Source organism: Lytechinus pictus, chromosome 7 (genome assembly GCF_037042905.1).
Source record: "Lytechinus pictus isolate F3 Inbred chromosome 7, Lp3.0, whole genome shotgun sequence".
Classification (NCBI taxonomy): Eukaryota; Metazoa; Echinodermata; class Echinoidea; order Temnopleuroida; family Toxopneustidae; genus Lytechinus; species Lytechinus pictus.
Window position 1 is genome coordinate 26,592,357 of NC_087251.1, and position 26,727 is coordinate 26,619,083.

Below are 26,727 nucleotides of genomic sequence, written 5' to 3' on the forward strand. Positions count from 1 at the left end.
GATTTCAGTAAGAGTGGGAGCAACCAGCCAATATTTGTTGACACATTGAGACAATACACATGAGAGATGGCTGGCTTGATTCCAACAATATCTTTGGAGAAATTGCTGATGATAGGGTATGGGCAGCATTGAGACATCTGGTTATAAATCACGAACAATTTATTTCTTTAGTTTAGGGTAGAAAATTTGGAATGTTAATATCAAGAGTTTCAAATATGATATTGGCTCCAGGATGGTATGGAACGATAAAATCCTGACCAACTTAGAAGTTTTTTTACATTTCACAACTGGTTCTAATACCTCACCATGTGATATAAGGAAAACAAGCACAGCTTTGAACCACTCATACTACCCTCGACAAAAATGCCTCAGAGACGATCTTTCACTGCAGCATTCAAACTCTCTGTCTGCCAGTATGCAGAAGAGTTTGGGAACAGGGCAGCAGGGCAACATCACGGTGTGGACGAGTCTGTCATCAGACGATGGAGATCAAACAGCGACACTCTGAAGGCAATGCTGAGAACAAAGAAGGCAATGAGAGGGAAGGCAGCTAGATGGCCGGCACCGGAGGAGAAGGTTATCGCCTGGGTAAGAGAGAAGCGTAGTGAGGGCCACGCTCTATCAACTGTGGAGCTTTGCATCAAAGGGAGGCGCATAGCTGAGGCTGACGGGATTGAGACTTGACTGGGTCTAAGATGTGGGCTCATCGATTCATGGCCCACCACAACCTCTCAATGCGGCGACGAACCCACATCTCCCAAAGACACCCCGACGATTTCGACAGCAAAATAATGAACTTCCAGTGATTTGTTATTAATAGACGACGGCTCCATGACTACCCACTTTTCATTTATCGTACAAATTATTTTATTTAGTCCTTTTCTTTACAACAAAGCATGTGGTTCCGAGATTTCAGTAAGAGTGGGAGCAACCAGCCAATATTTGTTGACACATTGAGACAATACACATGAGAGATGGCTGGCTTGATTCCAACAATATCTTTGGAGAAATTGCTGATGATAGGGTATGGGCAGCATTGAGACATCTGGTTATAAATCACGAACAATTTATTTCTTTAGTTTAGGGTAGAAAATTTGGAATGTTAATATCAAGAGTTTCAAATATGATATTGGCTCCAGGATGGTATGGAACGATAAAATCCTGACCAACTTAGAAGTTTTTTTACATTTCACAACTGGTTCTAATACCTCACCATGTGATATAAGGAAAACAAGCACAGCTTTGAACCACTCATACTACCCTCGACAAAAATGCCTCAGAGACGATCTTTCACTGCAGCATTCAAACTCTCTGTCTGCCAGTATGCAGAAGAGTTTGGGAACAGGGCAGCAGGGCAACATCACGGTGTGGACGAGTCTGTCATCAGACGATGGAGATCAAACAGCGACACTCTGAAGGCAATGCTGAGAACAAAGAAGGCAATGAGAGGGAAGGCAGCTAGATGGCCGGCACCGGAGGAGAAGGTTATCGCCTGGGTAAGAGAGAAGCGTAGTGAGGGCCACGCTCTATCAACTGTGGAGCTTTGCATCAAAGGGAGGCGCATAGCTGAGGCTGACGGGATTGAGACTTGACTGGGTCTAAGATGTGGGCTCATCGATTCATGGCCCACCACAACCTCTCAATGCGGCGACGAACCCACATCTCCCAAAGACACCCCGACGATTTCGACAGCAAAATAATGAACTTCCAGTGATTTGTTATTAATAGACGGCGGCTCCATGACTACCCACTTTTCATTTATCGTACAAATTATTTTATTTAGTCCTTTTCTTTACAACAAAGCATGTGGTTCCGAGATTTCAGTAAGAGTGGGAGCAACCAGCCAATATTTGTTGACACATTGAGACAATACACATGAGAGATGGCTGGCTTGATTCCAACAATATCTTTGGAGAAATTGCTGATGATAGGGTATGGGCAGCATTGAGACATCTGGTTATAAATCACGAACAATTTATTTCTTTAGTTTAGGGTAGAAAATTTGGAATGTTAATATCAAGAGTTTCAAATATGATATTGGCTCCAGGATGGTATGGAACGATAAAATCCTGACCAACTTAGAAGTTTTTTTACATTTCACAACTGGTTCTAATACCTCACCATGTGATATAAGGAAAACAAGCACAGCTTTGAACCACTCATACTACCCTCGACAAAAATGCCTCAGAGACGATCTTTCACTGCAGCATTCAAACTCTCTGTCTGCCAGTATGCAGAAGAGTTTGGGAACAGGGCAGCAGGGCAACATCACGGTGTGGACGAGTCTGTCATCAGACGATGGAGATCAAACAGCGACACTCTGAAGGCAATGCTGAGAACAAAGAAGGCAATGAGAGGGAAGGCAGCTAGATGGCCGGCACCGGAGGAGAAGGTTATCGCCTGGGTAAGAGAGAAGCGTAGTGAGGGCCACGCTCTATCAACTGTGGAGCTTTGCATCAAAGGGAGGCGCATAGCTGAGGCTGATGGGATTGATGACTTGACTGGGTCTAAGATGTGGGCTCATCGATTCATGGCCCACCACAACCTCTCAATGCGGCGACGAACCCACATCTCCCAAAGACACCCCGACGATTTCGACAGCAAAATAATGAACTTCCAGTGATTTGTTATTAATAGACGGCGGCTCCATGACTACCCACTTTCCATTTATTGTACGAATTATTTTATTTAGTCCTTTTCTTTACAACAAAGCATGTGGTTCCGAGATTTCAGTAAGAGTGGGAGCAACCAGCCAATATTTGTTGACACATTGAGACAATACACATGAGAGATGGCTGGCTTGATTCCAACAATATCTTTGGAGAAATTGCTGATGATAGGGTATGGGCAGCATTGAGACATCTGGTTATAAATCACGAACAATTTATTTCTTTAGTTTAGGGTAGAAAATTTGGAATGTTAATATCAAGAGTTTCAAATATGATATTGGCTCCAGGATGGTATGGAACGATAAAATCCTGACCAACTTAGAAGTTTTTTTACATTTCACAACTGGTTCTAATACCTCACCATGTGATATAAGGAAAACAAGCACAGCTTTGAACCACTCATACTACCCTCGACAAAAATGCCTCAGAGACGATCTTTCACTGCAGCATTCAAACTCTCTGTCTGCCAGTATGCAGAAGAGTTTGGGAACAGGGCAGCAGGGCAACATCACGGTGTGGACGAGTCTGTCATCAGACGATGGAGATCAAACAGCGACACTCTGAAGGCGATGCTGAGAACAAAGAAGGCAATGAGAGGGAAGGCAGCTAGATGGCCGGCACTGGAGGAGAAGGTTATCGCCTGGGTTAGAGAGAAGCGTAGTGAGGGCCATGCTCTATCAACTGTGGAGCTTTGCATCAAAGGGAGGCGCATAGCTGAGGCTGATGGGATTGATGACTTGACTGGGTCTAAGATGTGGGCTCATCGATTCATGGCCCACCACAACCTCTCAATGCGGCGACGAACCCACATCTCCCAAAGACACCCCGACGATTTCGACAGCAAAATAATGAACTTCCAGTGATTTGTTATTAATAGACGGCGGCTCCATGACTACCCACTTTCCATTTATTGTACGAATTATTTTATTTAGTCCTTTTCTTTACACCAAAGCATGTGGTTCCGAGATTTCAGTAAGAGTGGGAGCAACCAGCCAATATTTGTTGACACATTGAGACAATACACATGAGAGATGGCTGGCTTGATTCCAACAATATCTTTGGAGAAATTGCTGATGATAGGGTATGGGCAGCATTGAGACATCTGGTTATAAATCACGAACAATTAATTTCTTTAGTTTAGGGTAGAAAATTTGGAATGTTAATATCAAGAGTTTCAAATATGATATTGGCTCCAGGATGGTATGGAACGATAAAATCCTGACCAACTTAGAAGTTTTTTTACATTTCACAACTGGTTCTAATACCTCACCATGTGATATAAGGAAAACAAGCACAGCTTTGAACCACTCATACTACCCTCGACAAAAATGCCTCAGAGACGATCTTTCACTGCAGCATTCAAACTCTCTGTCTGCCAGTATGCAGAAGAGTTTGGGAACAGGGAAGCAGGGCAACATCACGGTGTGGACGAGTCTGTCATCAGACGATGGAGATCAAACAGCGACACTCTGAAGGCGATGCTGAGAACAAAGAAGGCAATGAGAGGGAAGGCAGCTAGATGGCCGGCACTGGAGGAGAAGGTTATCGCCTGGGTTAGAGAGAAGCGTAGTGAGGGCCATGCTCTATCAACTGTGGAGCTTTGCATCAAAGGGAGGCGCATAGCTGAGGCTGATGGGATTGATGACTTGACTGGGTCTAAGATGTGGGCTCATCGATTCATGGCCCACCACAACCTCTCAATGCGGCGACGAACCCACATCTCCCAAAGACACCCCGACGATTTCGACAGCAAAATAATGAACTTCCAGTGATTTGTTATTAATAGACGGCGGCTCCATGACTACCCACTTTCCATTTATTGTACGAATTATTTTATTTAGTCCTTTTCTTTACACCAAAGCATGTGGTTCCGAGATTTCAGTAAGAGTGGGAGCAACCAGCCAATATTTGTTGACACATTGAGACAATACACATGAGAGATGGCTGGCTTGATTCCAACAATATCTTTGGAGAAATTGCTGATGATAGGGTATGGGCAGCATTGAGACATCTGGTTATAAATCACGAACAATTAATTTCTTTAGTTTAGGGTAGAAAATTTGGAATGTTAATATCAAGAGTTTCAAATATGATATTGGCTCCAGGATGGTATGGAACGATAAAATCCTGACCAACTTAGAAGTTTTTTTACATTTCACAACTGGTTCTAATACCTCACCATGTGATATAAGGAAAACAAGCACAGCTTTGAACCACTCATACTACCCTCGACAAAAATGCCTCAGAGACGATCTTTCACTGCAGCATTCAAACTCTCTGTCTGCCAGTATGCAGAAGAGTTTGGGAACAGGGAAGCAGGGCAACATCACGGTGTGGACGAGTCTGTCATCAGACGATGGAGATCAAACAGCGACACTCTGAAGGCGATGCTGAGAACAAAGAAGGCAATGAGAGGGAAGGCAGCTAGATGGCCGGCACTGGAGGAGAAGGTTATCGCCTGGGTTAGAGAGAAGCGTAGTGAGGGCCACGCTCTATCAACTGTGGAGCTTTGCATCAAAGGGAGGCGCATAGCTGAGACTGATGGGATTGATGACTTGACTGGGTCTAAGATGTGGGCTCATCGATTCATGGCCCACCACAACCTCTCAATGCGGCGACGAACCCACATCTCCCAAAGTCACCCCAACGATTTCGACAGCAAAATAATGAACTTCCAGCGATTTGTTATTAATAGACGGCTGCCCCATGACTACCCACTCAGCTGCATCGGGAAAGCCAATCAGACGCCCCTCACATTTGATCTTCCAAGGTGGTCCACTATTGCCAGCAAGGGAGAGAAGTAGGTCAACATCATCAGCACTGGGCACGAGAAAGACCGATTTATGGTGATGCTGGCATGTACAGCTGACGGCGGCAAACCCCCTCCGTATATTGTCTTTAAGTGGAAGACTCTTCCGAAAGAGAAGTTTCCAGCGGGAATCGTGAAGGCCCAGGTGAAAGGTTTGTTTGATCAGGACATCATCGAGGACTGGGTGAGGACGGTCTGGGCGAGAGGCGGTGGCATCACAAAGAGAAACAGCATGCTCATTCTCGATGCCTTTCGGTGTCACAAGACAGAAGAGACAAAGGCCCTTCTTGCCGCAAAGAACACCGATCTTGTTATCATACTGGGTGGTATGACATCTATGCTCCAGCCCCTCGACATCAGCATCAACAAGCCATTCAAGGATGCTCTTCATCAGCGATGGTCTGCTTGGATGAAAGAGGGGGAGAAATTCTTCATCCAGTCCGGTCAACAGAGAAAGGCGGATCTACAGACGGTGTGCAGATGGGTCTTGGAGGCATGGAACAGCATCTACACAGATATCATTCGACGCTCATTCCTGAAATGCTGCATTTCAAATAGCCTCGATGGGACAGAGGATGATGCCATCTGGGAAGAGGAAGAGCGAGTCGATGAGGATGATGACTCCGACTCAGATGAGCTGCGCGCCGTGTTTGAAGACTCGTCTGACGGGGAAGACTTCTTTGGCTTCTAAGCTAGAGATACACATAATCAAAACGGCCCTTTGCAGGGCCACAAATATTCCAGAAAGAAATAGTGATTTGTCTCCATCACCATCCTCTTCTCTTTTCATCCCCTCCTAAATCTTTTTTTTTCAATTTCTTCCATTTGCCTTTTCTTCATTTCTCTCTTTGTTAATCCTCCTCTTAAAATCTATCTTTAATTTCCCTCTTTTTACTTCTTCATTTTTTCTCTTCTATTTTTCCATACCTTTTTATAACTCTATTTTCTCATGCAAGTAAGAAAAAAAAATTATTTATCTCCACCTCCTATCTCTTTTCATCTCATTCTCGTTCTTATCTTTCTTCTCTTTATCATTTCTCCATGTTACCTTTTTTTATTTTTTTATTTTTTTTTTTAAATTTTAATTCTACTCTGTTTTAATCTCCAATTTCTTCCATTTGCCTTTTTTTCATTACTCTCTTTGTCATTCATCATCTTAAAATCAATCTTCAATTTCCCTCTTTATTTCTTCAGACTCTTTTAAAATTCTATTTTCTTTTCTATATTCACTTTATTCCCACCCAAAGCTCCCAATAAAAAATACTAGCATTTTCCCCCCTATTTGCTGCCACACACGTACCGGGGTGTTTCAAAGCAGACGACAAGAAAAATACCTGAACAAAATATTGCAAATTTCTTGTATCTTGAACCTTCCCTTATCTAAGATTCATGTCAAGACATTGAATGCTAGACAGAATTCTGAAAGCGATAGTGGGACTGTGAAAAAGAAAATGAAAATCTTAAAAGAATGAATGGATAAAGGCAGGAGGAGATTTTAAAAAAAGATATACACATATTATTTTAGTGATTGATAATAAATCATACAAAGAAAGCAAGAAAATAAAAAAGGATCACAGACAATCAGTTAAATCTTTGAAAATTTGGGGTAACTCCCAAGTAGCTAATCAAGCTCTTGTCGTCAGGATATGTGGTGTGGCATCCTGATGAAAATAGCCATTGGGCTAATTCTTTTCAGCTAATGGCATCAGATCAGGTTTGCTGTTTATCAATATTATTACGATACATGTAGGTTTACATTCTGTTTGGAGTGTGATCAGGGACCAAACAACAAGTCTCTGTTCAAGAAATTGGATGTGACTAAAAGATAAAACAAGTTTGAACTTTCAGAATCATGATACTTTTACATATACGACATACAGCTCATGAAGAGTACACAAAACAATGTAATGAAATATGATATTGAATTTGAAGGAGCAAAGACAGGCAAAATGGCCACATATCAAGGCATTGATTTTCTTACAAAGACCAAACTTTCAATTTGTTCAAAGGATGACAAAGTGTCACTTTAAAATATCCTCTTTCAGTATAATTAGCGTTTCATTTGCAATTCATGTACTTAGCAGAACTGTGGTAGCTGGAATATGAACACATTACTTTCTAAGAAGTCTCCCTCTGGAAGATGTACACAGCTGAGTTTTGTGAAAAAATTGATAACCTGTTTGACTATTTGAATTCTAGATCATCTAGGGCTAGCCAAGACCATTATCCATAAAATGCTTTGTTTCACAAACCCAAAGTACGAACACTGTTTGCTGTTGTGTGTACTGGATATAGTCACTTTGAAATATCCTCCTCTTTAAAGTGAGATTTAGTAGAAGAATTTGAACACATTTCCATCTCATCACTGCGGCGAATCAGTGAATTTAATAGAGAAGACGTTTGATTAATTTTGACTTCTAAAAGGAATTTAAAATATGATGAAGCATCCTAAGGTCTTAGATGAACGATATTTGCTGCAAGGCTACAAAAGAGTAACAAGCAACTCATCACCAAAACTCAGAAGAGATGCTCCCTCAGAAAATGATAACAATTAACACAAAATGACATAGCTGTGGCACTCTCTCTATTCGCCAGAGGAAAGTAGCCATCAACAAATTTGCAGACAGTAGCAAGCAAAAAGTACGGTTGAGAAGAAAGAATAAGGGAAAAAAAACAAGCTGGAGGACCTGCTGACTAAGCTAGCTGCATTGCCAGGTCTCATCCCTTCAGCGAATCAGTGAACAGCAGCAGTGAACTTAATAGAGAAGACGTTTAATTCATTTTGGCTTCTAAAAGGAATTGAAAACATGACGAAGCATCCTAAGGTCTTTATATTTGCTGCAAGGCTACAAAAGAGCAACTAGCAACTCACCAAAACTCAGTTGGAAGAGATTCTCCCTCAGAAAATGATTATAATGAACACAAAATAACATAGCTGTGGCACTCTCATTATTTGCCAGAGGAAAGAAGCCATCAACAAATTTGCCGACAGTAGCAAGCAAAAAGTACGGTTGACAAGAAAGAATGAGAAGGAAAAAAAAACAAGCTGGAGGACCTGCTGACTAAGCTAGCTGCATTGCCAGGTGATGAAACATTGTCTGTGGGAGATGCAGTCTCAGGAAATGTCCCATGGCACTCTGATGGTCTTTCAACACCATCTCTGCCATTTGGGGAGAAAAAGAAGATGGCGCATCTTTGGACACTAAGCAAAAGATATGAGGAGGCGGAATACCAATCGTGGGCAGAAATGAAAGGGGTGCTGTAGCACTATCAGGAGAGGATTGCTTCATTACAGGAAGAAAAGTCATCAGAACATAACATTATATTCTTATCAGAATCAAAAGGTTCAAATATTTCACAGGCTTCAGGATGGCATGGAATGGTTAAATCATTTCTTGAGGCGATTTCAGCAAGCATAGTCTATAGTGATTACCAAGAAGCTGACACAGGCGATAAACAAAATTGAATATCACAAGATGACAAGTATAACAGGCCTATTATGGGATATGTGCCACCAATGCTTTGGGGTGAATTTTTTTAAGGAAAAGAAGGATACTGAATCAGATGTCATGAATTACACGTTCAGAAATGGGACATTTGTCTCTAATAAACTTAAAAGACACAACATGATGCTTTGAAGAGTACTATTTGAAGGAAAATGATACTAAAAGAGGTCATGTGATGCAGAATTGGACGTGGAGGAGATAAAGGCGGAAGAGTAAGGCAGAGGAGAAAGAGGTAAAAACAGAGGAAATGGAGACCGGCTGATTACTCATGATACATGTAATAAAGAAAGTAATATGATTATTTTAAAGAAGATGGCTCAGATGGTGGAAAGGGGGATACAGGAACAAGAGGAAACTCTTGGGAGAATGAATGGATAAAGGCAGGTGATAGAAGCAGCATATGAAGAGCCAGAGGAGATGTAAATATGTGATAATAAATTATGCAAAGAAAGAAAATCAAAGTGGATGATAGTGAAGCAGGTAAATTTTGGAAAATTTGGGATACCTCCCCCCCCCCCGTCGCAAATCAGGCTCAAGTTACGCAGTGTGGCATCCCAATGGAACATCCATTGGGATACTCTTTTTCAGCTAATGGTATCAGAGCAGGTCTACTGGAGAGGATCATAAAAGATTGCTTATCAAATATTATAACAATTGGGTTGTATCCCATTTGTCTTGTTTGCATAGGACCCAATAACAGGTTGCTGTTCAGAATTGAATGACAAAAGAGATTACATCATTTGATTATCAAAATCATGATACTTTATATGTACATATGATGTACATCTCATGAAGAGTACACAAAATAATCTCATGAAATTGGCCCAATATCAAGTCTTTTATTTTAATACAAAGACCAAACTCTCAATTTGTTCTAAAGATGACAAAGAGTCACTTCAAGATATCATCATTCAGTAAGATGAGAGTTCTCTTGCAGTTCATGTACTCAGCAGGACTGTGGTAGCAGGAATTTGAGCACATAGTTCTCTAAGAAGTCTCTCTCTGGAAACTGAAAATACAGCAGATTTTTGTGCAGAAATGCAAAACTGTTTGACTCTTTGAATTTGAGACCATCAAGGGCCCATTGAGACTGAAGGAGAGTAGCAAGAGAAGGTTATAGCCAAATGAAAAGGTTTAAATACATGAAATAATAAAAAAATATTACTGTACTGTACATCAAAAGGGAACTTAAAAAAAACAACAACACATTTTAGTGTGACTTTGTTAGAGGTCAAATCACTGTCGAAGAGCAGCAAGAGAAGGTTCTTTCCATTTGATGCTGTAGAAAGAAATGATTGCCTGGTTAAAAAGCTGGAAAGTTGAAAAATTAACATTCTTAGATGGCTGGATTATCACAATACATCAGTCATTCATCTCAGGGAGCTTTAAAAGGAGAAGGCTGGTTTCAGTTATCTATTTTTAAACAGATTAAACCAAGATTGGATAGAGAATCTTTTTTTTCTTCACAGGATCGTGCCAAAGGAGGAGACAGAGACAAACCTTCAGTGTATCATGTTCTAGCTATTTTTAAATGTGTCATGGTTGATATGCTCATGATACCTGTTGGTGCTCAAAATTGCTTGCAGAATTTTTTATTAGACTAAAGAGACTAATCACATTAACATTTCGCTTCACTGAATTTACTACAAAACATTGCCGGGTTTCAGGACAAGCAACCATTTGACTGAGGCAACATTTGCTAAGAAAAATAGAGATCAATCAACATTATCGTATGTAGTTGGATTTTTTATAGTAAAAATATACCCAAAACATCAATGCGAGTATTGTTATTAAAGAATAGGTTTTAAAAAGAATGTTATGTAACAATTAAGAGATTTATTAATTTATTCCAAGACATGATGCATTGATGCATGCAAGTTTAGAGAGCTCTCTATCCCAACAGATCTCTTTCTCTTACGGGCACTACACATACAAGAGAGAGTAGTACCTGTCATGAGCAGGTTTATCTAGGGCATGAGTGTAATGACCAATATCAAGCAGTATGGAACGTTTTCAAAATAAAAATCACTATGATTGTAATAATATAGGGCAGTGAAGTTGTACCTGTGGCTGGGCCTATATTATTAACGCCCACTAATGTGTAAATACCCTTGATCGACATCAAGTTCTGGAAGTGAAAGAATATATGCTGCTTGCCTCGGATTCTGCCTCAAAACCAACTCAACAACAACAAACACCACATTTCAAAATAAAGATAGGTAGATTCTACTAAGTCAAGGGTGTAAGCCATCACAGTGATTTTAAATAATCTTATTAGTTTTGCAGCAGCAACTCTGTAGTATAGAGATGGTATTGGAAAGACAATACATCTAATGAGTGGGAGGTACTTAAGCCTAAGTTTTCACTTGTAGACATTAGCCGAGCAAAGGGTAAGGAACAAGAATACACCTGTACTGAAATTGAATGGTTGGCCACTATTAAAGCATTTCCAATGTATTTGTTTTCCATGGCCAAAAGATGGTTCAAACCACATGTAGTTTTGATAGCCCTCAAAATAAAGAGCCTAAAACTTGAGAAGCATCCAATGAAATGACAATAGTAGCCACCAATATATTCCCCTCAAGGAGTAGTGCAGTATGGAGTGTGGTCATGGAAATTCAGCAATGCACTCATACCCCTACCATTCAAATGATTTCTTGTGAAGGATGATTTCATGTCTTTACTGATGGATGACTTTAGGGTGGCCATCATCATTTCTCACAAATTGATTACAACACTAGTAAAAATCTTGCATAACATTTTATAGCTCATTAATATAATGACTATGCGTTACATTCTTCTCTGTTCAGACCTTGACTCGAGCATTGTATTGCCGGACTTCCAAGGTATCCATTGCATGCAGTCCAGTTGTCTATCACCATCCTAAGGAATGACCTCAGTGTGACCTGCAGCATTGAGCGACCTTCGACCTCCAGTAGATTATTATATTGCAAATGACATGTAACTTTTTTGCTGGTTGTTGATCTCTGGATGGTTGGTTCCTTAAAACTATTAACCTACCCGTTACCTTGTACACCTCCATTGAACTGCTTGATTTCAGAGTTACCTTTAGTACAGTCCCATTGCTTGACTTCTGTGTGACCATTTATTTCAGTACTGTGGTTAACTTCCAAGTGAACTCTGTCACTGATATGATGGCTGATCTTAGGGTGCCCTCTCTTGGTAAGTGTTATCTTCAGGGGGTAGTGGATATCCTCATCAAAGACCTCCTTTCCTTTGGCTTTGGCCTATATTATAAACCAATTTAAAAAAAAACCTCAACATCATGAATCTAAAAATGAAATTCCTTAAGACAAACACAATGTAATGTGGTCTATATTCATATAGCTAAAATGACACTTCTGCTGAGGGTAAAAAGGGTTAACACTTAATACAATGTTGCTTTTGATCATTAAAAAAATTGTTTGAATAAAATTTGTCATAACTGACTTTAAACAAGTTTTCAAACCACTGGCATAAAACACCAAGTGATTTGAAATAAGATGTCAGTGCTGGTGTTTTGGTTGAAAGTCAAATTTAGATTACATTCCTAGCTCCAAAGCCTAATCTTATTTTACAAAAAAGATCCAACTAGCGAGATTAATCCCAGGACCAGCGTCAATCAAGTTTGGTGCAATGCACATGTAAAAATTAACCCAACATCAAAATCAAAAGGTCAACACTGAAAAGTGAAACCACCACTGCCTCACCTGTTTTGATGTGCGCTAGATTAATGATTGCACCTACAGGATATAGGACAAGGCGGGGTAAGTTGAGCCGCCACCCCAGGCCGATAATGAATGAGTCAGACATTGTGGTGGTGCCATATATTGATGACCCATTGCATAACCCCTAACCCCACATTGTTTTCAACGTAATTTTTCAAAGGGAAAATACAAATTTCAGTAAAAAAGGTGTGAAATAGATTAAGCGCTTTTTACCTACATGCATCTTTGAATATAATAAGGGTATAACAATTTGGTTAGTCCAGGTATGGATCCTCATTCTTGTCAGTCTTTTACAAGATGGATGCATACAAAATGTGTGGATGTGAAAATATAACATTAAGTTCGGACTGGGGTAGGTTAAGCCAGCCAACATGGGGCAAGTTGAGCCATGGTAATTCATATGGTAATGTATATAAGAACAAGTGGAACGCCTCTGGCAGTCTCGCCTGCATTACGCGATTTAATATAGCAGCAGTGCTAACTTTGAAAACTACTATAAAATAATCATTCACAAAAACACCATTCATATAATGACATAATACCACGTTCATTGACCATAAATGACATTTGAACGGTGACTTAAGACTTGTCAACTACACCTATGTCCACATTTCATTCACTCTTTCTATAAACTTTCAAAGTTATGATGGCAATTCAGCAATTACCCCAACATGGCCTAAGTTTATTGACCTTAACTGACCTTTGACCTTGGTTTTGTGACCTGAAACTCACAGGGGATGTTCAGTGATACTTGATTACTCTTATATCCCAAGTTTTATGAACTAGATCCATAAACTTTCAGAGTTATGATGGTAATTCAACAAATACCCCCAACTTGGCCAAAGTTCATTGACCCTAAATGACCTTTGACCTTGGTCATGTGACCTGAAACTCAGGCAGGATGTTCACTAATACTTGATTAACTTTATGTCCAAGTTTCATGAACTAGATCCATAAATTTTCAAAGTTAAGATAGTAATTCAACAAATACCCCCAACTTGACCAAAGTTCATTGACCCTAAATGACCTTGGTCACGTGACCTGAAACTCGAGCAGGATTTTCACTTATACTTGATAAACCTTATGCCCAAGTTTCATGAACTAGGTCCATATACTTTCTAAGTTATGATGTCATTTCAAAAACTTAACCTTCGGTTAAGATTTTGAAAATAATTCTCCCAACATGGTCAAAGTTCATTGAACCTAAATGACCTTTGACCTTGGTCATGTGACCTGAAAGTCAGGCAGGATGTTCAGTAATACTTGATTAACCTTATGTCCAAGTTTCATGAACTAGGTCCATAGACTTTCTAAGTTATGATGTCATTTCAAAAACTTAACCTTAGGTTAAGATTTGATGTTGACGCCGCCGCCGTCGGAAAAGCGGCGTCTATAGTCTCGCTCTGCTATGCAGGCGAGACAAAAACCCTTAAAAAGCCATTGATATCCAGGCAGAAAAGACCAAATTCACAAGACAGTTGTTTTACTTTTGGAGGATGTTAGCATTTATCAAGAATTAGCAAGTAAAAATTGTCATGCTGGTGTTTGTCCTATACCTTTTGTGGCACAACTTACCCCAGAAGGTGGCTCAACTTACCACAAGGGAAGTGCAAGTTGAGCCATTTGACATCTTTTTTTCCAAAGGTCACATTGACTTTCAGTGTGGGGGTAGAATGTTATATATAGGTAATAACATGTTTCCCAAGAATTGAATTTTAAGGCAAAGTACTTATTTCTACAAGATTATTAATCATATCAGTTCTAACATGCACAAAAATGGCTCATCTTACCCCGTCTTCCCCTATCCACTGACCTGTTGAAATACACTCCAAACTGTAGGATCATAATTATCTTCTATGGCGAGATCAAATCTAGACTTTGCCTGCTGACAAAACTTCTCCAGTGTACGGTTCCTACATGGAGCAAATATTATGACTTTGCCCTGTCAAAAAAAGTTCAATGGTAAAAGTTCATTTCCACATTTCCATAAGATCAAAAAATTAACAAATTGAAAAAAAGAAAAGATAAAATCAAACAGCATTGAAAAGTTAGGCCAATGCAATTGGGAAAACTGAAATATAAAGATGTACATGTATAACAAAGTTCATTTCTCAATTAAAAAAAAATGTATAATTTAATCTGTTAAATGTTATTCTTACATGCATCCATGGCCTGAGTTTTAATTTGGTTCAACCCCCGTCACACTAGAGGCGGAATGAGCCGGAATGCCGTCGGAATGAAAATTCTTGGTACAATCCTGGATATTCGAAGCGCATTCTAAAAATTCTGACTGCATTCTGAGTGCATTCCAGACATTCGGGTCAATTCTTGTGACCGGCCCGAATGTTTTGCTCATGTTCAAAACTTTCGAAGTGCATTCGAAGTGGAGAAATATCGAACGACATTCAAAGTGCATTCTGACTGCTCTCTGACTGCATTCTAAATATTCTTGCAGCATTCTAACAGTATTCTTCCTGTGTTCCGACTGTATTCGAGCTGCATTCGACAGTCTATACACCCGGAATGTGCAAGAATCATTAGAGGCGGGATCAAAGGACGTTCGAAGTATTCGAACGACATTTTTTCGCAAAAGTAGTGAAAATTTCAAATTCCCTCCCGAATGTGGCACGAATTTTGAAAGTTCTTCATTCCGGCTGGTTCTGCTCGATTCCTGCTGATTCCGAATAAGTGTGACGGGGGTATTCAATAAATGGGTCCTTCAGATATCACATGAGCGAGACATTTTCATTTATACACTGGCCTTGTCACCCTCAAAATGAAATGCAATTAATTCCTAAGCTCTGTGTCATGAAACTTTGCAGAATCCATGATGAAAGGGTTCTTTTTTTGCAATTATATCTGATATTTTTGCCCTAGAATCTGTATTTTGGAGACAAAATATACAAAAAGCCTTAAGAAAATCAAATCGCATGAAAATACGCACTTCATAACAGTGAACAAAAGCTAGCCTATTTGACTATGCACTTTATCACTAGTATAGAGGCATAAATTACACATGGTTTTGAATTGTAAACAATGAACAATGATTGTCTTTAGGAAAAAAATAATACTTACATCAGAAGACAGGAGACAATGAATCGTGTCTACCAAATCTGACCTATACTGGTCAAAGAATAAACTGAAATAAAAGAAAAATATTCTGATGGTTTTAATTGTTATATGTTCAAAGACCTGCATTTTGTTGACACATTCACGGTGCATTAAACTAATACTGAGGTTACTGAATGAAATGGGTCTCTTAGACCATGAACCCTACATGCTTAATCAAGAGAGATTTGTTAATATAGTTGAGTTTTAAAGAAACAAAGTAATCCTTACACAATGTAGAATTAACAAACAAATAATCTAAAAATTTTAAGAATGTTTTCATAAGAGTTGTAAAATGCTGCTTCATGTAAAAAAATTCAATCACAATATATATCAAATTTAACAATCAATGGAGAAAAGATTAACAAAACAAATACATTCAACTCCCACTCAACATAGGATAGCAGTATTAACATACACACCTGCCAACCATACATAAAGCTCATTTGCAAGCAAAATGAAGGTAAATTTTTTTTCCACATAAAGAAGCACAGAAAAAAAATTTAACACAAATTTTAAAAGGAAAGGTTATATTTTATTTTAATACTTCAAATTATGGAGTATATCTATATACTTCAATTAAATCTGATAGAACCCGACAGGCTTTTCCAGTGGAGGGACATGTATATTAAGGCTGAACCATCTGTTTGCTTCTCTCATTCTACCCTTACTGAAATAAGTAATTTTCATATCTTATTTTGTTATTTTAAATGAAAAATGTTTTTATCTATTAATGTTTCTTTTATCAAATCAAGGGGTGTAACATAAAAAAGGCACACTTTTCAATAACAATCAATTTTGTACATGGATACCCATTTTATTAGTTATGTTTTAATTGTACAATCGATTGTATCTACTGTTACATGTACATCCGCGAATCTGATAAAAATTTGCCTGCTGATATTGTGTATGCAAGTAGTGGGAGGTCTAACTATCTGTTTGCTTCTCTCAATCTAGCCTTCTTGAAATATGCTTTGGAAGGGAGTCAGAACGCTTGTCTGTCAACCATCTTGTTAAGGTATAACAGATTAGATGAGCTTTGGTATGATAGCATCATCAACTACTAAGTAAACACAATATTCCACTACATGATAGAGTGTTCAATAACAATGCTTCTAGACTTGCTACATGACATTTAAAATGATATTCAGACTGGACTCTCAAATGTATTATGACAACTTTAAATTTCAAACAGAGAGAATGAAAGAGAGATAAAAAAGGAGGGAGTGATAGAAAAATAAAGAGAAAACAAGCAGAAAGAAAAATAGAGAGAAAATAGCACAGGCAAAAAATGGAAATGAATGAAGAGAGCAAGGAAGATATAGAAAGAAAGGGTAAGGAGTTGAGAGAATGGCAATCAAAGAGAAATAGGCAGCAAATGAGCATGTAAAAGGGGAGAGAATAAAAGAGATAAGAGAGATGTACAAGGAAGGAAAACAAATGAGAAAAATAATACATGTACATGTGTCATTCATGCAAAATGAAAAAAGGTGTATGTTTTTGTGAGATATCATAATATATCAAATAAATTAAGTAGGAGGAAAGAAAAACAATGTTGGAAAGTTGAGAGTAATTAAGAGATAGTAATAGAAGGAAACGATCAAGAAAGGAAGAGAGTTAGAGGGAAGAGATCAAAAGGAGAGATCAAGAGAAAGATAGAGGGGAGAGATCGGGAGAAGAGAGATAAAGAGTGATAGAAAAAGAGGGGAGAGATCGAGAGTGTGAGAGAGAAGGAGGGAGTGGGAAAGAAGTGATGGGATGGCAGAGTGCAGGAGCTGTACCACTGCACGGCTGGATGCAAATCACACAGACAAGAGTGTAATGTAGCATCAAGGTATGCATAGCTTGCATACCAAAGATTCCTTACCAGTCTGCACAGAGGATGACATCTACACTATCTCTGAGGTCTATGTAGCTACACTCCTCGTTCCATCTCACATTTCTACACATATCATATGATAAGAGAACAAAGTGTCAGGCACAGGTATTTAATGTCATAATTACTGCAATCAAGAAATTCTTCAAATTATTGTTTTTAAGGCTAATTCCCTATAGTAGTAATATCAATTTTGTTGTTATGACCCGAATGACATCATAGTTCAATTTTCATTCTCAACATCAACCACTATGATTACATATATAGCTCAGTGAATTTAAGAGCTTAACCACCCCCCCCCCCGCTCTTTAAAATACCTATTACTAATGAAAACAAAGTAAAGGCAAAAAGTAGAGGGCACAGGATACAACAATATCTGAAGTGATAATGAAGAAATGTGAAGAGGTTTGAAAAATGGATTATAAAATTAAAGTAGGCTATAGATGCAAGACAATTTTCCCTTAAGATATTTCAGTAAATAAAGAAATAGCTACATCTAATAATAAAGAGAGGGTTTTTAACTTTAAAACAACGTGAATCAAATTTTACCTGACATCAACTTGAGTATTTACAAATCTGTCCTTATTTTTCTCTACGATGACTTCTATATCTGGTTATATATTGAATTAAGGATCCATTCTTTTATTTCAAATACCATCTTATTCAAAAGTTAAATAATACATATAGCATACTATGCTGCATCATTTATAATCACTATTAATTAAAAGAAAAGGACTGACCTCATATTTGGTTTAATTTTTTGTGAGTCTTTTTAACAAAGTACACAATTCTTGAAAAAAAAAATGCACACATGTACCTCTGACAGATACTACATAATCAAACTAGGTTGGTTCTCAAATAAAAAAAATAAAAAAAAGAGAAAATGTATATTAATTATTTCAACCAAATTTTCTCCCATTCTTTTCATATCGTGTAAAATGTGTTAAACTAAAAAGAAACAGTCCAATGTGTGTTTGCAAACATGAAATTTGCACATATTTTAATCACAATATCTCTACTTATCTTACAATCATAATGACAAGGATACTTTTACAGGATAAATCATTTCCATCGGTAAGAATGACCCTTGTAGCATCTGAAGAACATGCAACCTGCAAACAAATAGCACATACATGTACATATGCATAGTCTTTTGCCATAAAGATTTTATGGTCACATAGTTGAAACTCATACTTTCATATTTAGTAAAAAAATAATAATTTCTGAGAGTGATGATTGCTCAATTGCATCAATATGAAAAGAACATTAAACTTAAAAAAAAAACTTTTAATACATACTATTACAAAATATACAAGTAATCATTAAGATATTGACATACTCTTTAAAGCAATAAAAAAAAACTGTTGAGCTTAAAAATATCAAAAACCAAATGTGCTATTGAGGATTTCAATATATCACAATTCAGTTTGTCAAAAGAAATAACCAAGATGCACTTTCTTATATTTTAAGGAAGAAAAATATTATGAATACATGTAAATATTCTTAAATTTTTGATCAAGAAATAAAGATAAAAGTAAGAATTGTACATTTTTGTGGCAAGAAAGAACAGTTTTCTTGTTATCAATACCTACTCCAAACAACTTTGTTTTGCAACATTTACTTAGAGTGTACTATAAGTGTTTATTATATGGGCGATTCCATGCAATAAAAAGTATATTCTTGACAGTTTTCAAAGGAACAAATTACAGTATTCAAACTGTTCAATCTGAGTAAATCAGACACATTTAGCGTTCAGATACATACACAATTAATTTTTAGAAAATTTTCATGACTGTTAGGTAACAAAAATTTAGTTTTCTCTACAACTGTTCAATATTATCGTGTAAAATATATTGTGTATCTAAATGAATGATGAATATATGTGATGATAATCTCAGCAAGAAGCCAAGAACTGTTTGAATACTGTTTGTTTTAAGTGTGATGCTTTGAACCTGTCTGAATGCAATATAATACATCTTTAAGCTGGAATTACCCATATTTGTTACAAAAAAAGTGGCAATGATAAGAATAAAACTCATCATGCAATCAATGAAGTATGAAAATGGATGAATTTATGAATGAACTCACAGCAAGACCAGCCAAGCATGTCATGCCTCCTCCGAGCTCACAAACTGTTTTCTCTCTGAAAAATTAAAGCAATTTGAACATTGCACACAACAAAATAAAATGATGAATGAAATGGAATGTTGTCACGCAGTATCATACCATTTTCTTTGAGATGCTTCTGAAAGAATTAGTTGTAGGCATACATGTATGTGGCAAGATTTAAGGCATTTGATTTTAAATACTTTGTAGTGTAAGCAAGAATCAAATGCGAAGGGTAATAACATATTTTATTGTGTGAATAAAATGGGACTGAGTGAATTTTAGAATATTAAGGTGAATGTTTCTTTGTTTCTAATGCCTATTTTGTTTTGTTGCAATTAATCTCTTTTCCGACATAGATGAATAATTCTGTGTATTACACAACAGACATCTGCTGTTTACATTACAGCATTCTGGCTAGCCCAAGTTTACACTTATTCAATCAAAACAATGCAATATTTTGTGGTATCGTGATACATATTCTGATGTGCATTGGTAATATTTCCATATTGGGAAACTGGGAAATGTAAGGTGTTGATAACAGTCCTTTGAATTTCATTAGCATGACTACATTGAATTTGAAGCGAGGAATTTCAAATAAAGAATCTTGTGCTTGTGTTGTGCTATCAACACGTCACAACCACTGGACATAATTTCATATGAAAGTAAAGCCTTTGGAGAATTTGAGACATGTCAAACTTTCAGAATGTTGTGAAAGTAAATTCTGCTCTTCATATAATAAATAAATAAAGCAACTTCATAATATATATGATAAATCCATTGAGGACATGTGATCTTTGTCTGTGACAAAGAAAGTAAACTTTGACAAACAAATTCTTCAAACCTACTCCTATTAAAGTGGCAAAGAGCACAGCACAGTTGAGATCCTGAACAATAATAATCAAGTTATAAGTAATTCTTTAATCTATCTTAAACAGAACATTAAGGCACTCATGATGTGGATTCTTAGTTAGAATGATAGTGATAGTACATGGTAAGGAAAAAAGTCCTTCAAGGTCAAGACAAAACAAATGAGGTTTGTGAGATGGCCATTCTGAATCATTGGGAAATGTGGGAAGAGCGTTTGCTTTGAAAATCAATGTATCACTCAAATCCTCTAACAAACTACTGGTAAATGAACATTTTAAATTATACAACTCCAAGAATGTTCTGTAATCTGATTGGTCCAAATCGGATCACATGATATTCAGCGAATTGCACTATTGCATCCAAAATGCACTATCCTGCACTCTGACGTCAGAGTGCAGGATAGTACGAGTTCTGGAATTATAAAGAATTATCTAGAATTTAGATCAAATATATCCTTCAGGGCAACTCAGTAACATGGATGAGGGGGGAGGGGTTGTATAAAACAAACAATACACGCATTCTTGTGCATAGAGGACCTAAATAATGAACTCTGTGCTCGACTCGCCAAATGGATATAACGCACTCGGTCCTGCGGACCTCAGTGCAGTATATATCCATCAATTGGCTCTTCACGCACATCGTTCATCATTTGGCCCTGCATGCACGCGCTTACGTGCATTATTTGTATAATATTTCATTCCCATTTAAGATAAGTTTGAATGCACAAATCTAATTTCTTGTAACATTGATTGATCAAAATTTTAAATGCATGCATATCCATTTCTATGAGCATATTTATTGTAAAATATATAGAAATTCCTTTCATAAAGCTGTAAAAAAACAGTTTCATTTCAAATTAACTATAGACAACATTTTATATTCCATGATTATTGGAGAAGACTCACACAGACCTCTTGATACTAAGGATTCCAACAATAATACTAATATGTAAATTAACATTATGCAAATTGTATTAGACCATACATTGACATAAAAAATTACTTAATATAATAATAATAATGATAATAATAATAATAACAATAATAACAATGACAATAAAATAACAACAATAACAGCAATAGTAATAAGACTTTCATTTTCTAAATTCATATCATAATGGAATATTAACAAATATCATTGGTGTTTAATAGCAAGGCCAAACACCTTCAAAAAAATAAAGAGATTAATGTTACTATTAAATATCAATGCAATAAAAATGAATTAATACCGACCAAAGGGGTATCTCTGTTACACTAGACATTAAAAAAAAATCCTTTCTGAAAAGAAAATAATCACAATCTCTAATTATTTTTTTGTTGTTGTTCAGCTTACCTGAATATGCTTGTGTGAGTCAGGCAGTGATGGGCCAAGACTTCCTCAGAAGGCCAAACACCTATGGGGGAGGGGGGAGTTTCATAAGGAGAGGAGAAAGGAAGAGAATAGTAAGAAGAGAATGAGTGACAGGGTAATGTGGGCGAGAAAGAGAGGTAGACAAGTAGGCCATCAAAGTGAGAGGCAGAGATTCAGGAATAAAGAAGGGGTAGAATATACGTGTGAATATACATCTATATAACTAATGTGTTCAATGTGAACAGATAATGCACAAGTGACAATATTCATCAACAATTTAGAATGCATGTCAGTGCTTCAGTTTACCCATGTTTTTCCTGTTTTTTAATAACCTTTTCAAGGTAAATTCCAAGAATTTAAGATTTCAAGATTTTACAAAGATAGTTATGGATAAATGGGCCTGGGATTTAATGTTAGATCATAGAAAATAAGTCCTCTCATGTTAGATGGCAAAAGCATACATATAACTCATATTCTCTTCATCAAATTGATCTATGCCCTTCTTTTTTGGCTCTCCAGCTTGAAACATCAAGTTTGAAGGCAAAAAATTGAATTAGGATAATGTTAAAATTGTGAAGTAAATGAAAAGCATGTAATCATGAAAAAAGAGATATGAGTCATTCATGTTGCTCACAAGGTTTATTGATGTGAGGATTCCCATCATCCTCTAACTGAACAAGGCATTGGGGATTTACACAATGGATGACTTGTTGTGTTCTTCTAAAGTGTTCTAAAGAATGTATCATAATGTAATGAAATAAAGACAATGTGGTATACTTACAGACATTCCCAGTATTGTTGAAACCTATCAATTCCTCAGGGGAGAACTGCTGTTTGAGATGTCTACAAAGTTTCCAAGAAAAGAAAGAAACAAACTATATTTGAAATTTGACGTTGACAAGAATGCAAAGTCAAATGGCGTGTTTCTACAGAGAATCGTTAAAATGGTTTAACTTTTCCGGAATTAAAAAAACGTATCGCCCTTTCTACAGAGCGAATAATCCGATTAACTCACATTCCGCATCGCAAATAAACAGATAAACACTGCAATAACCACCTCCCAGACGGTGGTTATGAGAAACCATATTTTGCACAATGCGGTTTATCAATAAACCGCATCGCGTCTGTCTCTACAGGGAAGTTTTCCAGAATTCTGGATACTTACGCAGGTAATACCGTTTAACGATTCTCTGTAGAAACACGCTGAAAGTCATAACTAATGAGAAGGCTATGTGGGATTGGATAAAATGAGGACATTCTTATAATTATTACAACACAATATTGAGATACAAACAAGCATCACATGGGGGGGGGTCAATTTTTTTTTCTCCAAAATGCATAAATGTGTGAGTTTACTATCATGATTAGTATGAGCTGTTAAATCTTCATCCAGATATAGTAAACAAATTTACCTTCAACAAGCATCAAATACTCTTGTTGCTAAGTTTTATGCTTTGGTAAGCTGCACATGTAAAGATTCTACACATTCTAACTGGTCACCATTTCATCATGCACGTGTGCAATATTGCAGGGCTCTCTCTCATACATGAAAAACGAGTGAGGCAAAACAATGCATCAGGCATTAAAATATGTGTCAACTGGTACATGGACAAAATGTTGTTCCTCACCATGTCATCTGGCATCAAGTTAACAAGAAATATGTCTCTAATTAATTCTAGACACTGAAATATGCACAGTTGCACACTGAATTGTTTTTCTTTCAATGCAGGGATGCCTGAAGTGTTGTTTCCATATTCCCAGAATAATATAATAATTTTGACAATTCAGATATTTTTGTTTTGATTATGAACCAGTTGTGTTATTTTATTTATATCAAGAAGTAGGTAAAAAATTGCCTTATCCCAAATGGGTGGGGGCAATAGATGAGTCCTGCTGATAGCCTGCGCTGACAGCCCTAGTGTAACAGCAACTTGCAAACTAGATCTCAAATAATATCATACAAACCTGATTGTGATGCAGAAATCTTTGTGTGATGGACTGGTGTACTGAAACCAAGAATAGTTCTCTGTGCCCTCTGACAATGGTGAAAGCAAAATATTTTTTTTGGTTGTCAACAATCCGTAAGAACTGAATCTCCGTACAGACACCTCACTGGTTACGTTTTTTCTTAATCCTTTGTTTATCAGAGCCTGTAAGAGATTGAAAGAGGAAAATGTCATTGGCCAATCAATGCGAGCGACGAGTTCCGAACCCATGCACAAAAACAATAAGTGATATGAAGACAAGCGCAACGCAGTGGCACGAATCGCGATATATGGCGACTGGTAAAGACGTCTATAAGGATGAAGACGTCATTCAAGATGGCAATTAACGATGACCAACGAAAGTCAAAGGATTGAGGATGATTCTTTTGATCATCATTTGAAAGGAATTAGCGGTAACTAAGCCTGAGTCGAATCAATTTTAGAATCAGTGTTCGATCAATGTCATGGAGCGCCGATGCAAATTTTGCAAAATCGGTGCATCAAAAAAAAAAAATGACAGTGTAAAGGAAAGAAATGCGGCCGTTTCGTTTGGTACACACAATCATCAAACTAAACAGTAATGTCTAACTTAAAGTATACATCCAAAGAAAATTCACGAAAGTGATGATTATAGACAAATTATATATGAATGGAAAGGTCTTGTCTTTTTATACACAAATATGTCACTAAAAAGTCTTATTGATGTCGTGGAAATGCAAGAAATGAAATTATTAGAGACCCTTCTCAGCCCCCCAGCCGCCCCCAGACAGACAATAACGCGATCAAATACAGTCGAGAATAATGACGTCACATGATGATTAACTCACTCAGCCGCTCTCTAGCTCTGTGCAAGCCAGCAGTACACTGATAGCTGATTCACCTTCCTGGTCTCTATTTTTCTTCGAATTTACCGTTTTCTTCATGTATTGTGATATCCGAATTCTGTTTTCGACAACTTCAGACTATAAGGGAACCAGAACTGTGTTATTTTGCCCGTTTTTTATTGAATTGTGAACTGGAAAGATCGATTTTGTCCACTCGACAGTCTTCGTTGTGTTGCTCTACTAACTATTGAAAAACTCCAAGCTGCACGGTCCCATTCACTTGCTCCAGATGCATGTTGCAGGTTACGCTGTTTGATCCAGTCAAAAGTCAAGGTAAGCATGTTTGGAAACTGTACTTGTTCTGACGATGCATTCAGGTCAGATGACAGATACAGATCTGATATAAGTTTAGAATCATGCATTTTGGCGTATACTATTAAAATTAAAAAGTCTTTATTTTAGAAATAATGTTTTTGCACAATTCCAGCAGATTTTTTCTTCAGATTTCTAAAACTGGTCAGGACTCAGGCAGGCGATTAAATTATTTAGGAGCACTGGTATGGACCATGGCTGAAAATCTGCTGTTTCAGAGGAATGTTTAAGTTTTTATTATACACAGAATTATATCACCATGATGCCGATGTCATGAAGCCAGACAAATTTTCAGCAGTGATTACCCTGATTCCTGGCCAAAATCACTCACATGTATTGCGAGGTTAGTATTAGTATACTAACCTCGCACCACGAACCGCGTTTGGCGGTGGATTTCTAACTAGTGGGTCGCGCGTGCTGGGATCTCACTTCTTGGGTCCACAACACACGACTTCTATGGCTTGAATTTTCTGTGCGCGGCGGCATGTAATGAACCCTTGGGTGGGCCAAAATTAGAGTCTGGTGTTTCTTTCTGATTAGAGTGTTGCTGCATATATGCATGCGTAATGCCTTCAACAATGAAGATAAATGCAATCTTTGTAATGACACAGAGACTCAGAGAGCACCGTACCTCAAGTGATGTTCGTGTAGTCTCCACTTCACTACTGCTACAGCCTACACTACGCTACACACCTACCCGGGTAGGTGTGGCGTACATGTACGGTAGTGTAGCGGTAGTGAAGTGGAGTGGGGCCTACATAAACATCACTTGAGGTAGAGCACCAGTGTTCTGAGTGGAACTTTTCAGGTGTCTTAACCTACTATCATTTGTTGTTGACCGGGAATTACATGCCACCGCACGTCATCAATCATCACGATAATTAAATTCATACTTTGATTTTATTATTTAAACTATTTCTTTTTTTCTCTCTTCTACAGACAGATCTGCACACTTGCTGACTCTTGTGACTTCTGGTCTCTGCTTGCTAACTCAATCTGGGAGATTCCATCATGTCCTTTTACTATGATTTGGATATAGCCATTTTTTTCTTCACTCTTTCCAGGACCTACGGTTTGCAAGTTGTGGACTGATAATGATACAAAAGAAAAATTTTCTTTATCAATCTTGGAAACAATTTTGAGCACAGTTTTGGAGAGAACTAAGAAATTTGACTTGGACAGGAATACAGCTTGTCAAAAATAATAACACACAATTTAAAACGAAAGAACAATTTTAATGTTACTAGGGCATTTTGCGAGAAATGTTATACTCAATCACACGTCCCAAATCAAGGGTAAGTCCTTTGATTAAACATGTAGTTGAATTGCGATTGCAACTCGACCTTATTACGCTTGAATTTGAATTTAAGACTTACGCTTGATTTGCAATTGAACATAAGTTTCTTGCAGTGCCCCATAATTATGTTTTGTTATCAGATATTTAACGTGCTGATTTTTCTCGAAAGGTATAATATATTTGTCCTTTTAAATGGTATTTGAATATGGGTACGCCTTTTATTTGTT

The 26,727-nt window shown here is 37.5% G+C and overlaps 1 protein-coding gene across 1 annotated transcript; it reads right to left on the minus strand.

Moving 5' to 3' along the window:
- Window positions 1-6,557: 6,557 nt before the first annotated feature.
- Window positions 6,558-26,727, minus strand: LOC129264651 (calmodulin-lysine N-methyltransferase-like). The gene is made up of 10 exons (XM_054902563.2): window positions 23,988-26,727; window positions 22,804-22,865; window positions 22,005-22,065; window positions 19,785-19,839; window positions 18,745-18,808; window positions 18,246-18,306; window positions 17,688-17,762; window positions 15,788-15,851; window positions 14,526-14,654; window positions 6,558-12,232 (listed from the first exon to the last, which is right to left on the minus strand). Exons 1-10 carry the CDS (start codon window positions 24,236-24,238, stop codon window positions 12,002-12,004), a joined length of 1,053 nt encoding a protein of 350 aa, XP_054758538.2. The 5' UTR covers window positions 24,239-26,727; the 3' UTR covers window positions 6,558-12,001.

What these genes read in the sequence shown, in the direction of transcription:
- LOC129264651 (XM_054902563.2), bottom strand. Translation starts at nt 24,238, where the DNA reads ATGGGTTCGGAACTCGTCGCTCGCATTGATTGGCCAATGACATTTTCC. An exon ending in AAATGATTTATCCTGTAAAA is followed by an intron (nt 18,307 to 18,744) that starts GTATCCTTGTCA and finishes ATATATAACCAG; the next exon opens with ATATAGAAGTCATCGTAGAG. An exon ending in TTTGGAGTGTATTTCAACAG is followed by an intron (nt 12,233 to 14,525) that starts GTCAGTGGATAG and finishes TTTATAATATAG; the next exon opens with GCCAAAGCCAAAGGAAAGGA.